The sequence below is a fragment of the Apium graveolens genome, chromosome 10 (genome assembly GCF_009905375.1).
Source record: "Apium graveolens cultivar Ventura chromosome 10, ASM990537v1, whole genome shotgun sequence".
In the NCBI taxonomy this organism is placed as follows: domain Eukaryota; kingdom Viridiplantae; phylum Streptophyta; class Magnoliopsida; order Apiales; family Apiaceae; genus Apium; species Apium graveolens.
The window spans coordinates 210,558,015-210,571,857 of NC_133656.1; the positions used below are offsets into that span (position 1 = coordinate 210,558,015).

General features: G+C 35.3%; 2 protein-coding genes across 5 annotated transcripts in view; both read left to right on the forward strand.

Annotated features, from left to right (window-relative positions):
* Window positions 1-81: 81 nt before the first annotated feature.
* LOC141691743 (uncharacterized) lies at window positions 82-1,366 on the forward strand. Its single transcript, XM_074496502.1, has 3 exons — window positions 82-378; window positions 533-936; window positions 1,015-1,366. Exons 1-3 carry the CDS (start codon window positions 82-84, stop codon window positions 1,364-1,366), a joined length of 1,053 nt encoding a protein of 350 aa, XP_074352603.1.
* Window positions 1,367-2,565: 1,199 nt separating this feature from the next.
* Window positions 2,566-13,843, forward strand: part of LOC141693843 (protein SHOOT GRAVITROPISM 6) — a 30,069-nt gene continuing 18,791 nt past the window's right edge. For 3 of the 4 annotated variants that reach the window (XM_074499019.1, XM_074499020.1, XM_074499021.1), the window contains exons 1-20: window positions 2,566-2,724; window positions 2,883-2,973; window positions 3,102-3,156; window positions 3,251-3,382; window positions 5,832-5,903; window positions 7,268-7,358; window positions 7,485-7,580; window positions 8,683-8,761; window positions 8,847-8,910; window positions 9,031-9,134; window positions 9,219-9,324; window positions 10,660-10,749; window positions 11,471-11,548; window positions 12,122-12,189; window positions 12,275-12,374; window positions 12,458-12,634; window positions 12,978-13,064; window positions 13,167-13,232; window positions 13,358-13,456; window positions 13,543-13,617. In XM_074499019.1, coding sequence (XP_074355120.1) covers window positions 2,682-2,724; window positions 2,883-2,973; window positions 3,102-3,156; window positions 3,251-3,382; window positions 5,832-5,903; window positions 7,268-7,358; window positions 7,485-7,580; window positions 8,683-8,761; window positions 8,847-8,910; window positions 9,031-9,134; window positions 9,219-9,324; window positions 10,660-10,749; window positions 11,471-11,548; window positions 12,122-12,189; window positions 12,275-12,374; window positions 12,458-12,634; window positions 12,978-13,064; window positions 13,167-13,232; window positions 13,358-13,456; window positions 13,543-13,617 — 1,773 coding nt within the window. In that variant the 5' untranslated portion in view covers window positions 2,566-2,681. Of the gene's footprint in view, window positions 2,725-2,882; window positions 2,974-3,101; window positions 3,157-3,250; window positions 3,383-5,831; window positions 5,904-6,816; window positions 6,958-7,267; window positions 7,359-7,484; window positions 7,581-8,682; window positions 8,762-8,846; window positions 8,911-9,030; window positions 9,135-9,218; window positions 9,325-10,659; window positions 10,750-11,470; window positions 11,549-12,121; window positions 12,190-12,274; window positions 12,375-12,457; window positions 12,635-12,977; window positions 13,065-13,166; window positions 13,233-13,357; window positions 13,457-13,542; window positions 13,618-13,843 lie in introns of those variants that run through there. The other variant, XM_074499022.1, reaches the window with a different exon arrangement.

Sequence of the window (13,843 nt, forward strand, 5' to 3'; positions counted from 1 at the left end):
AATGACAATTTGGGCCATTTTTTTATGTCAAAGTGACATATAAGGCCACCACCCCGAAAATCACTTGGGAATATCTAAATTATGGAAACTTCGGGACCACACACATGTTTGCGCACCACCGTTACTCAAGACCATCCTAATTTGACATCTCATGATATTTTTGAACTAATTAAGGATCATATCGTAGTCGATCCCACGGTTAAGGAAAAAGTGTTGATGGCCACGGTGAAAAGTATTTTTGGTTACCAACCGGGAAGAAAGAAGATTAGAGATGCCAAAAAGCTAGCAATGGATGAGGAACATGGATCTTGGGAAGGATCATATGAAGACCTCCCTTTTTTTATGGAAGCGTTGCAATGTTTTAATGTGGGAACCAAGGTTGATTGGGTTTTAAGGAGGATGAGATGGAAGATCGTGGGAGCTTAGAGGTATTCTATCTTTTTATACTAGTGTCAAATAGATTTTAAATGATTGCCATCTTTATGTAATGTTTTTGTAGTTAACGAGTATATTATGTCTTTATTTGGAACAGGAAGTGACATTCAAGAGACTCTTCTGGGCTTTCAAACCATACATTGATGGATTTGAGCATTGCATGCCTGTCATACGTATAGATGAGACTCACCTATATGGTCCATATCCGGATGTACTATTGAGTATTGTGGCAGTGGATGAGTTTAGTCATATTCTTCCACTTGCATTTGCTATTGTCGAATCCGAGAATGTTTCTAGTTGGGGGTGGTTCATGGATAGATTGAGGAGGTTTGTGGCAGGTAGGAGACATGGGATTTGTGTCATTTCTGATAGACATGCTGGTATTATTGCTGTTATGCGACAGAGAGGATGGTGTGAGCCCCTTGATCATCATAGGTTTTGCATTAGACACTTGGCTGCAAATTTTTGTACTGCACATAGGAGAAAGGGATTGAAAAATAGGTTAGTTGAGTTGACTTCTCAGGTGCAAGAGAAGAAGTTTGAATTTTTATGGGAACAATTATTGATTGAGTAACCTAGGACGGCGGAATGGTTTGAGGATAAACCATTAGGTAAATGGTCTTTAGCATATGATGGAGGGAAATATTATGGCATGATAACCACCAACCATGCGGAAAGTTGGAACTTCGCGATCCTTGATGCTAGAAAGCTCCCGATTAGTTCATTGGTCAGAGCACTATTTTTGAAGACGGTTGAGTATTTTGATGAAAGGCGTTTGGAAATTGCAACCGATTTATCTAAAGGTCGATTGTTTACTAATCATGCAAGCAAGAGGTTGAGTCGGTCCATTGTGCGTGCTAGGGGTCATAGTGTTAAAGTTTATGATCGAAATTCATTGTTGTTTGAAGTAGTCACTAGAAAGGTTGACTAAAAGGGGGGAATAAGCATACCGTTAGGATTCCTAAGTACTTGTGTTCTTGTGGGAAATGGCAAACGTATCGTATTCCTTGTTCTCATGTTATAGTATGTTGCGTGCATTTGAAATTGAGCCATGAATCGCTGCTTGACGAAATCTATAGGTTAGAGAATATATCGATGGTTTACAATGGTGTTTTCGAACCCATTCCGAGCAAAGGAGATTCTCGTTGGCCGACATGTATTAATTTTCCAACCGTGATACATGACGAACATGTTGAGAAAAAGAAAGGAAGAAGGAAGTCGACGAGTTAACAAAATGCGATGGATTTTCAAGCACCCAAGGGGAAAAAATGAGTTGTTTTAGTGATTTGTTTAGTAATAATGTTGCCTAAAAAATTGTATTGAATTTGAAGATTTTTATTAATTATTTTAATATATTCGTGTGTTTTTTTATTGTCAATTTAATTATATGGTTTAATTTCATGAAATAGCAAGTTTTTATAATTTTTTGATGTATTTTAGTAAAAATTTAAAAAAATTCCAGTAGCTGCTGAAAAGAACAGAACCTACTCAAGTTCAACAGGAAAAACGGGACATTAAACTACGTTTTGATGTATATAACACAAAACGGTAGTTCGTCTTCCGTTTTACTCCTTTTAAAAAACAAATGAAATAAAACGAGATTTTATACCCCGTTTTGTCTGTTTAAACACATAACGGGTCTTCGTGGCCCGTTTTTACGGTATTTAGAAATTTCAAAAATTAAATAATATAACACGACATCTCGTGTTCCGTTTTACAGTCATTTAAAAAACAAACATTAACAACTAATATAAACAGTATTTTAATAATATTTAGTAATAATTTTTTTAAAAACACAAAACGGTGGACGAAGTTCCGTTTTACATTTTAAAAAAAATATCAAAACGGTAGACGAAATTCTGTTATGAAGTGAAGTGACAGATAGAGCCTTAATTTTCAGAAATAATAATTTGGGTCATTTTTTATGTCAAAGTGACATAAAGGCCACCACCCACCCCTGTTATATTATAAATAGAAAGATTGATTGACTGTGCAAACTACTCGTAAAGATATAACAAAATTAGTTTTAATTTTAATTGTTGATTAATTAAAATTTTATTTTGGCAAATTCCTTTCACGACCTCATTATTTAAAATTATGTTCCGCAAATAAACAAAGGCAAATAAAAATTTTGACAAAAGGAAACATCTGGCACAGAGTGTACACATATCAAAGAGCTGCTGTGTAGCTGCTGCTTTTTCATTTTCCCATCGTTGGTTGATGATTATCGTATTTCTTCATCATCCATGGCTTCTTCTTCAAATTCTGGAGATCCTCTTCCCGCTCCAGGTACCTGCCCCAATTTCATTCATATAATAGCTGTATATATGTATTTGTCCGTGTAATTATGTTTAGACTTGTATATGTATTTCAACTCATTTGCGCAGCTACCTAATTACTAATTATTTCATTCAATAATCACGATCTCTCTGCTTCTCTACTTACAGAAGCAGTTCAAGCTCTCGTTGCTTCCTTAGCAGACGACTCGTTGCTGGTTCGAGAAGCATCCATGGCTTCTCTCGACGAAATTGCTCCCTTGTATCTCCCTCCCTCCCTCCCTCTCTCCCCCCCCCTCTCTCTCCCCCTCTCTCCCTCTCTCCCTCTCTCTTGCCCTCTTTCTCATTTATTTATTATTTTCTGTTTTGAATTGTTTATTGCGGCAACAGAAACCCACTACTGGTTCTAGATTGTTGTTCTAGTGTTTCTCGTGGTGGACGTCGGGTATGCCACTGTAACTAATTAGTAATCATGTCTGTCTCTATTTGGATTTGAGTTGGTAGTTTTATATATTTTCAGTAATTAATTATATTTTCAGCGGTTTCGAAATATATCCGGTGTATATCAAGTTATGTCGTTTGCAATTCGTGCTCTTGAGCAAGATGACGTAGATCCTTCTTATTTGACCAGGATTGCCAAACTTGTTACATCTGAGATTATCTCGTCTAAGGTACTATGTTCACAAATTGCAACGCACTCTCTTGCAAATTATTAGTATGTTATGGATGCGGAGATCTTGAAACACTTATAAGTTTAAGCAAATATATCTGTGCAAGTCTACATGCCTATAACTACTTTACTTTATAGGCCATCCTTTGATGCAGTATGCATGTTTCTGGTACACCGCGGATAGTACTGAACATTTATGAACTATTGCTTTGTCGGAAGATTCTGAGCACATCAATAGAGTTTAAATGTAACCTATAACTGTTAAGAGAGCACATGCATTATTATTTTGTGGTTTAAGAGTCATATAGAGGCATGACAGGGATATATGTAAATAGTTTCCTCTTTAATAGAAAACAGATGTACTTCTTACTCTTTCTTTGCAAATAAAGATGAACAAAATTTAGTTTGGAATTGCCGTTGTACTTGTGATGATCTCCTTTTCGCTTTTTAGTTAGTCGTTTGTGTAAATTTGTGGAACTTTTAGGAACAACATTTGCAGCATAATATATATCTTTTACCAGAGACTTCATTTTAGTACTGTACTGAGATAGCGTCGAAGTGAAGCTTAAATAACTTATATATGTAGGAATTAGGATTGCAATTAACTATTAATAATGAAGCAATCTTGGGTGGCATCACAATCAGTACCCAAAGAAGATTTTAAAGCATTAAAACAGTTAACTGCAAGCAATATTCAGGAAAAAAAAAATTTATGGTGCCGTTTGGTTCATGGGATTTGAACGCAGTAAATGTGAATGGTTTTTGTATTGAAATCCCATTCCAATACCCATGAACAGATTCAATCCCCATCTTCCAAATGTCACATTGTTATCACGAAGATGACTGGTCGACATGAAGGTAGTCGGGTGCCGAGAGCCTCGAAGCCCGACTTGGGGCCTTGGTAACCATGATTGTGGTGTACCATGACCTGATCCAACCAATGATAATACACAAGAAAGAGACGGAGATGAAGGTGATATTAAGATGAATAACTTTGCTCGAGTATCATTGTACTTGTGTTACTAACTTACTATTTGCTTAAACATGTTCGATATTTGCAATATGGATGTAATTATGCAGTAACTATACTATTTTGAACTTACTATTCTATTAAATTATGGAGTTGATGTCTTTAGTTTCTATTATATATTAAATTTAGGTATAAGTATTATGAACACTTTGTCAACTTTTTACGACTAGTCGTCTCAAAGTACTATGGTGCCGAGGCTCGACTTGGCGCCATGCTAACCATGATCCAGCATAAAATAGATTTTAACGATAGGCACTGATTCCTATCACCTTACATTCTATTATCGTCTCAGTTGCGAAGACCCGTAACCATCCGATTCTTAGATAGAGAGTATTTTTTGTACTAAATTCACCATGAGCTATTGTTGTTCACTGCATCACACTCTAAATGGATAGTTTTGTCAAAATACTGACTTCCAAGGTAGTTGAGTTTAGACATTAATTACAGTTCCCCAGTTCCCCCCTACAGTTCAAATATTTAGAGCCCGTTTGGCTAATCTTTTAGCCTGGGGCTTAAAGTCGTTTTTGACTTTAAGTTAACATATGTATGTTTCTGTAATAAGTCAAAAATGAAAGTTAAAAAAACAGCTTAAAAATCAGAAGTTGGTAAGATGTACTTCTTCGAATAACCTATTTTATTTGATAAAAGTTAATATCATCATTCAAATGGACAATTTTTCAATTTTTTGTTACATTTTCAATAACTCATAAGTTACTCATATTATAAATTACCCAAACAGATAATCACCAAAAAATTTCACATTGCACTGATCAATTTAACCAACTTTTAAGTCATAAGTATCTATGTTAAGTTTACCTAAACGGTCTCTAGATCAGTATTACAATCCTTCCTACTTACGAGAACTCATCTTCTATACATTGTAGCACTTGATGCTCATTGTAGTTGCTAAACTACCAGACCACAATCTGAACTCAGATCAAATCTCAGTGTAGTGTTTCAACCCTCAAGAGAACCTTATATAGGCCTACATGCCCACCTCGGTTACATTTGAACATCCCTGAAAGTTATTAGAGCTATTGTAGGGCTGAAATTTCAAATAAGACTTATGCTGTGGCTTGATTGTTTTATGTTTCCCGCGTGCTGAGATCCTTGTAGTTTTTAATCATGATGTTGCACAACTATATTACCAAGAGCAAGAAAGTACCAATTATTTCTATAGCAAACTGATAAGACTTGAAGTTTGAATTTTAAATGTTTTGAGTTGCTACTTCTATAAGCATACAAGTTAATCAAATCATCTAAAGAAAAACTTGGTGGACCAATCTTGTTACATTTCATAATTATGCATTGTAAACCGCCAAAATATTTATTATCTGAACTTATTACTTACATGAACTTATACTTCCAGTTACATAGCTTTTGTAATTTTTTTATACCAATGCTAATTACCCTTTTGTAGGAATTTAATGCTGATTGGCAAAGGGCTGCAGCAGGTGTACTTGTTTCAGTAGGTTCCCATTGTCCCGATCTAGTAAGTATTGTTAGCTTTTTGTGCATGATTTGAATAAAAGAGAGGCAAATTAAATACCTCTGTCTTTGTCCCACCCTCTCTCCCTTTCTCTCCTTCCTCTATCTTCCACACTCTCCCTCTCCCTCCCTCCCTCTCTCGGTATCCCTCCTTCTCCCCCTCTCTCTCCCGCCCTCTCTCTGTCTCTTTCTGTCTGTCTGTCTCCCCCCATCCCCTCCTCTCTCTCCCCCTCTCCGTCTCCCTCCCTCTCCCCTCTCTCTCTTGCTCCCTGTCTCTCTCTCTCTCATCCTCTCTACGTCCCTCCGTCCCTCTCTCTCGCCCCCTTAGTTAATTACAGGCTGGGATTCTGATTTGCAAATAAGTGACTTGTTCACATTAATTTGACCCCCTTACAATTTGTGAAACCTAATTGATGGTACTTGTGACTTGTACGATTCTCAGGATATAAAGCCTCGTTTATATGTTGAGTATTTGTTTGTTTATATATATAATTGTGCAAATATAACATTATGCGGTTCAAAGATAAAAAAAGGTTACAGAGTAAAGCATATGGTTTACGATTTATGATTCACTTGGTTCAGCTATTGTTCAGTGTCCATGAGATAAGGAGATTATTCATTTATGTTAGTAACTGTAGCAAACAACCTTTTGTCATGCTCAGTAATTTGAGTCTTGATAAATCCAACTCTATTACACACATATTACTCACAATTTCATAACAAGTACTTGGTCTCAATTTAAAATCAGCAAAAACTATATTGTCATTACCTCACAGAATATCTCTTATTCTAAATTTATAGTTCCACCCAATGCGATTGAGTTTCTGCAACCGTAGTAGCGACAGGGTTGGCTCAGTTGGTTAAAGAGAGAAAATTGTCCTCTTGGTCACAGGTTCGAATCCCACGGGAGGAGAATTTATGATTATGCCTCCTGAGTCAGAGCCTGACGCTTAAATGCGGTTTACCTTGATTCACGTGGTTTGCAGGCTATAAAAAAAAGTTTGTCAATGAAAGAAGCCCAAAGTGACGTCATCACGGCTCCAGATTTTCCCTCTTCGGTACATTACAATTTTTTGGAAATTGTCACCATCTTTTTGTTCAAATCACACCCAACAAATTTTTTAGTTAAATAAAATTTCTACCAGTTCCCTTGAAGGACATACCGCAACATGCTTCATAGTATGATTGCACTATCTGCATTCTTATACTTTGGGTCCTGCAGTGTTGTCATGCACATGTGTTTTTTGACTGGTAAAATCATGTGCTTCTGTGGAGTACTACTGCCCATTTTTTACTGTAATTATTAACTACTCTGTTGAATTTCACACCTCTTCTATTAATCTTTTGTTCATTTTTTTGGTGTGGCAGATGATGGAAGAGACGTTTCTTCATCTTTCAGGGACAAACTCAGCTCTCCCAGCAATGGTCCAAATACTTGCAGACTTTGCTGCAGTTGATGGTTTGTCCTGAAGATAATTCCTATTGCAATAGGATTCTTACGTTCACAATAAATCAGCAGAGACATTAATATGCATTGTCGATGCATGTATTATATAATTTTCTAACTATTCAAATTGTAATAAAGCTTTGCAGTTTACACCTCGGCTGAAAGCGGTACTCTCCAGAGTTCTGCCTATTCTTGGAAATGTTAGAGAGATCCATCGGGCAATTTTTGCAAATGGTATACTATGTGTTTTCTGCTACAATCTCACATTTGAACTTACAGTTCTTCAACTGCTTCTGGTTTAATGTATTCCTGTAACGCACCATTTGTAGATTTATGTCATTCGGTAAGTGTTACATTTGTTTGCATGCTGTACTACAAGTACTGGTATGTGGAATGCTATTCTCCATTAATCAAATACGAGGATCCATAGATTTGATACAAGGGTCGATAAGAGCACCCTGTTAATAGTTACTTTTCTTGATTTTAAAAAATCATAGGAGGCCATGTTGTTGCCTCAGTGACTCCATAATATAAATTGGTCCCTTTCTCTTCCTTTTGCATCTCTCTGAACTGCGATATAGGATGACAATTTAGTTTGTGATAATGACAACGTCTTCCTTTTTTGAAGATCTAAAAAATTCTAGCACCTGGATAAGACTTTGTAATACCCTTTGAATTGACATAGACCTAAGTTATCTAGTAAAATGAGAATGCGGTAACTTGAATGGGAATGTTCGGGATAGCTTTGCTGGTAGAGCAGAGGACTGAAAATCCTCGTGTCACCAATTCAAATCTGGTTCCTGGCACATGATTAATTTTTATGAGTCTCTTTTTCTACAATCTACATCTACAAATAACTTAATATTTAATATAAATCCTGTGACTCCTGTAGCACTGATATGTGATATGTCTATTTTTTTAATCTTTAAAATTATTAATAAGATATTGGACAGAGATATTAAAAAAGAATTCTTTGTTCAGATGTCTTAGGTGAATCGGGGTGTCTATTTGAGATGGAGAAAGTATTCCCAAGCATTCTTATTAAATTACTCTCTGAATCATCTTCTCTAAATTCTGATATACGTTTATATAAATAAGATGCGAAGGCGTAGGGGTCAGCGACCCACTAATTATTGCGGGTCAAGATACTTATATCGGGAGTCAGTCCAATTTGTAAGTCAGTCAGTCAATCCATGCATTTCTAGTCGAATGACCTTATTACGTGGTTCTAGTTCACATTTATTACAATTGTACTTTTGTAGGCACTTTTCAACAACTAAACTTTGATATTTCAAAATCACGGTATTACAGTGTGTTAATATGTTATTTGGTGCAGCCTTTAAGTGTTGGTGTCAGGCCTGTTGGCAATATAGTGTGGATCTTTCTTTATCGTTGATTCTTGATGGCGATGTCATGTAAGATCTTATTCTTTTTTTTTCATGGTTTGTTTAGGATGATTCTAATTTTTACGAAGTTTTTACTTAAGTTTGTCTAATGCAGGTCTTATATAAATTCTGCCTTTGAGTTACTATTGAGGGTTTGGGCTACTTCATGGGACCTAAAGGTATGTATAAGTAATCTTCTATCTGCTTCAATCCGAACCTTGTAAGGAGAAACATGAATGTTACACAGTTTTTGTTGTTCATGTTCTGTCTATGACATAGATATGTTTTCTATCTAAAAGGTCCGAACATCGACGGTTGAAGCATTAGGTCAGATGGTTGGTCTTGTAGCTCGAATACAACTAAAAGCGGCTTTGCCGAGACTGGTCCCTACCATATTAGAACTGTAAGATGGAACATATCTTTTGTGCAGTGTAAATTGATTGAAAAATATCGTACCAATGTATATATTGTTGTTCTCGGTAATTAGGTATGGAAAAGATCAGGAAACTTCTTTTTTGGCAACATGTAGTCTACATAATCTCTTGAATGCCTCTTTACTTTCGGAAAGTGGCCCTCCTTTGCTTGAGTTTGAGGTCAGAAATGATTGCCTTCCTTGTATCTTCTGTGTTTACATCATGTTAATTTCAAGATTTTCCCTTCTGTTATTTTTTGGTGAAGCTTTTGAACACATGTTGTGGCCTTGTAAAACTAAATAGAGCATGTTGGTAATCCATGGACACATGCTATTCAATTGTACTTTACAAGTCTTAGGTTTAAGTTTCCAGTTAATGGGTTTTAGGATCCCTACCTTTTAATCAGCTAGAAGTTCTTGTTAACGGGCTAATCTCGGTTTATCGAAATGTACATTCACCATTATGGGCTTTAGTTGATGTGGACAGGATATGTGGCACTCTAAACAAATATTACTGCTATAACAGTGTCTGAATTGTTAAAAGATTAAAATGGTGACAATTATTAGTTAGAAATAGTATCACTATGATATACACAGTAATACCAAGATAAATAACATTAATATGATACAATATTCTTATTGCTAAATTACAAATTTATACTAATATCAAACAATAGTACTACAATTTCCTTTTCATGCAACAGTTGATTACACAGTTCTGTCAAGAAAGCTCACTTTAGACTCTTGACCATATTACCAACAAATTGAGTGCTGAACAATATGATTAATATTGAAATGGTAAGAGTGAGGGTTCACTGACTAGAAATTTATCATCGTTTTGAGATAATGCTCTAGAAACATGTTTTTTTTTTCCACAAGTAAATCAAGATCTCAAAGTAATTGGATAAATCAAAAGGAATTACATCCTTACAAAGCAATTTCTTTTTGGAATGATAACAAATACTATATAGGTGGGAATTCAACTGAATATTAACTGCACTATTTAATTTCCTGAAGTCAAGCCTAAATCTTCTTTGATATAGATGTACTAAATACTAATACTAGAGTCTTGCACAGATGTTCCCTAAATCATAATATTAATATTAAAATATTTGAATTTGATAAATATTTACCTCAGTCATGCAATAATCATATGGTAACCTTATGTAATACTTCCAAAGTATATTTTTTTGGCAGTTGTTTTTTTTGAGATTATAAAAAATAACTATACAGGTGTATGAGGTATGCGGGAAACAAATTGTTTATTTGTTTTATCTTTCTACTGTACTTGGTAGCCATGACAAATTTGATCTTAGAGCCAAAATAATGGGTGGGAGGATGTGCAGTGTTGAAAAATCGACTTCTGGGGTCTCTTAAATCTCATAATTCTTTTTTAAATATGTACATGTTTAATCAACTATCAAACTCTTTAAAATTAAACAAGGTCATAGTTCTAAAGCTTTAGTTCTATGTATACATTTGTAAGTTATGGTTGTCTTTCTGTTTGGATGTGCAGGATGTCACAGTTATATTATCATCACTTCTTCCAGTGATTAGTTCTTACAATGACAACAACGATCGTTCAGATTTTTCAATGGGACTAAAGGTCAATAAGTTTTCTAGCTGAGTTTTTGTTTCAATAATTATAGAATAAAGCACATTCTTATATTACTTTCCGAGAGCCTGGATTTTTATGTCTTGACTACTCGTAGCTAGCAGCACATTTCGTGTTACCTTTCTTTTTACGGAAAATCAAGTTGATAGTTCTGTTGTGGGTATTCCTGTCCTCATGTTACGCAATGTTCTGAAGGAAATTATTATAATTTCAGTTTCTATTTGTAGTTATGTGTATATATATGGAATAAATTCATTTTGATTATGAACAATTTTTTAAAACTTGTAAGAGTTTTACTAAGAATAAAAAAAATGATACAATGATTGTAAAATTCAAGCGTTTGGTTAATGATATAGCCTTTCGTATCTGTGGAGAGACAGAGAGAGTTTGGCCCCTAAATTCATGAAGGACTCCTGACTTGTGCATCAGACAAGGGGGTGTCACTACCCTTGTGCGAAAACGTTCTAGTTTAGCAGCTGCCCAAGAAGTTTGAATTTTGTCGTATATTGAATGTGCAACTTTTGTGTTATTGCTGCAAACTTTTTGTATAGAGTTGATCAAATTGGTTATCTTAATTTGTTAACTTCTACTTTGTCCTTGTCTTGAGAGAAATGACCTTTTTTTTATCACTCACGAAGATGATCTGTTGCACCGCTGAAATATGTTATCTGGCTCTTTGTTTTCTCTCTGACAAGTTCTTCATTTTGGGCAGACTTATAACAAAGTTCAGCATTGCTTTTTGACAGTCGGCATGGTGTACCCAGATGATTTGTTTTTGTTCCTTCTTAATGTAAGTATTGACATCAGGAATTCAAAGTTCAGTCTCTCCTTACCTCCATGTTAGTACGTTACTCGTGCGGATTAGACGGATTCGGTACCGAGTGTTGGATACGATGACACATATATAATGTCAGACACGGATTTTTGTGAAAATTGGGGTCACTGTCATATTTGGGCACGGGTAATTTTCAAATAAATAAGTAGATAAGAAAAAAATTCACAGCAAAAGTCAAGAATGTAAGTGAAATTTTATCGCTTATCGTCCTTTCGTTGGTCTCATATGTGGTCTGTAGTGGGTCAAAGTGTACACATGTCTATCAAAGGATGTGATACGAAAAAAGTGTCGTGTCTGAGTGTACGACACGTGTACGCCAGCCAAACCGAAAAGTTGAACTATAATTCCAGGTCCTCTTCCGAGGCATAATTCTTATGCTATCTAAATCATGGAAATATCTAATCACTCAGTCAACCAATCTTGTGAAGAGAATGGGACCCATTATTGAAGAAAATGAACTTTTAATAATCTTGTAAAGTTGACTTCAATATCAATATTGTTGTTGACTCTTGACAATGTTGCTACCAGAAATGCAGGATAAAGGAACAACACTTGACTTTTGGGGCTCTTTGTGTTTTGAAGCATCTGTTGCCGAGGTTTATCTTCCTTTCAGTGTCTTGTAATACAATTAATGTCTGTAACCTAACTTGTTACCCGTTCAATTGTTGTTCACTTGTATAGGTTGGCTGAAGCTTGGCACAGTAAAATAATGTTATTAGTTGAAGCAATGAAGCTGTTGCTAGATGAGCAAAGTTTAGGGGTTCGTAAGGCACTTTCAGAGGTGCGATGCTAAAAGTTGTCATGAATTTATTAATGTATTTCACTTCATACCTAGTAATATTCGACTTTGTTGTTTGGTTATAGTTAATCATGGTTATGGCTTCACACTGCTACCTAGTGGGTTCCTCAGGGGAGCTGTTTGTTGAATATCTTGTACGGAATTGTGCAATGTCAGACAAAGAAAGGGATAATCTTGAGAGCGTTAAGGAATACTCTAGGTCAGGCAGCAGTTATTACTCTTTCCAGTACAAAAGATTAGAGGTATACCTCTGTCTGGACATAGTTAAAGATCTATAATTAAAAATTAAGGTATTATTGTTTGTTAATTTAATTAAATGCAAAAAGATATTTACCAAATTTTGCTGATTCTTATGGGGTCTTAAACAAATTTTCACTTATAGTAGATACATCCATCGTGCCATATTATTCTGAACTGCTTGAATTGTCCATCACATAAAGAACTATGAAGAATAATTTTTATGTAGCACACTATTTATTATTTCTTAAAGGCATTTGTACTTTATGAATCCTGAATGAAGCAGTCAACTGTCAAATATTTTTTTTTTCATAACATTTCATCGTTACAGTTCATCTCTTTTCTCAGCTGAAGATTGGTGTCTGCCCATCGGAGTTACGGGCAATATCTGAAAAGGGCCTTCTTCTAATTACCATTACAATTCCTGAAATGGAGGTAACTCTGTAATCGAGCACGTTTTCCTTGAATTTCTTTTATCAATTTCTTCTAAAATACAACAGTGAGTTCTGACTAAACCTCTGCATGTGATAATTGCAGCATATTCTGTGGCCTTTTCTCTTGAAGATGATTATACAACGGGATTATAGTGGTGGCATTTCCACGGTAAGTCACCTTTTATAGAAATATTGTTAACTAACAAACGCTTGAAATCTAAAATGCGGATTTGTGGATATTACTTTGGAATCTTCAGACTGTTGAAAATTTATCCGAGGTAGTCACTTTTTCAGGTATGCAGATGCATATCAGAATTATGCAGGAGAAGATCTTCTCATAATGATTCCATGCCCTTTGAGTGTCAAGCTCGTACTGATATCCCTCAACCTGAGGTAGAGTTCCGCTAGGTGTACCTGTGTATTGATTTGTTTTAATCATATGTAACTGGAATATATTTGTGGGGGAACTTGTGTTTCAGGAACTTTTTGCTCGTCTGCTGGTGCTTTTGCATGATCCTCTAGCAAGGGAACAGTTAGCAACTCAGATTTTGACCGTGAGAACATCTTTTTATCAATTTTATTCTTATGTTACTCACGTTACGAAGATAAATAATTATTATGAAATTTCCTAATATCATGATAGATGCACGGAAATCTTATATGTCGATATTTAAATGACCTAAGGATTGAGTTGTGTGAACTGTGTAGAGCTATGTGACATTTGAATATTTATAATAAGAAGCCATGATAAAGGAAATTCGTAGTTGTTTCAGGCTATAA

Coding starts and splice junctions, on each gene's coding strand:
- LOC141691743 (XM_074496502.1), top strand. CDS start 82: ATGGAAACTTCGGGACCACACACATGTTTGCGCACCACCGTTACTCAA. Junction 379..532: donor GTTTTAATGTGGGAACCAAG/GTTGATTGGGTT, acceptor TATTTGGAACAG/GAAGTGACATTCAAGAGACT. Junction 937..1,014: donor AGAAAGGGATTGAAAAATAG/GTTAGTTGAGTT, acceptor TGAGTAACCTAG/GACGGCGGAATGGTTTGAGG.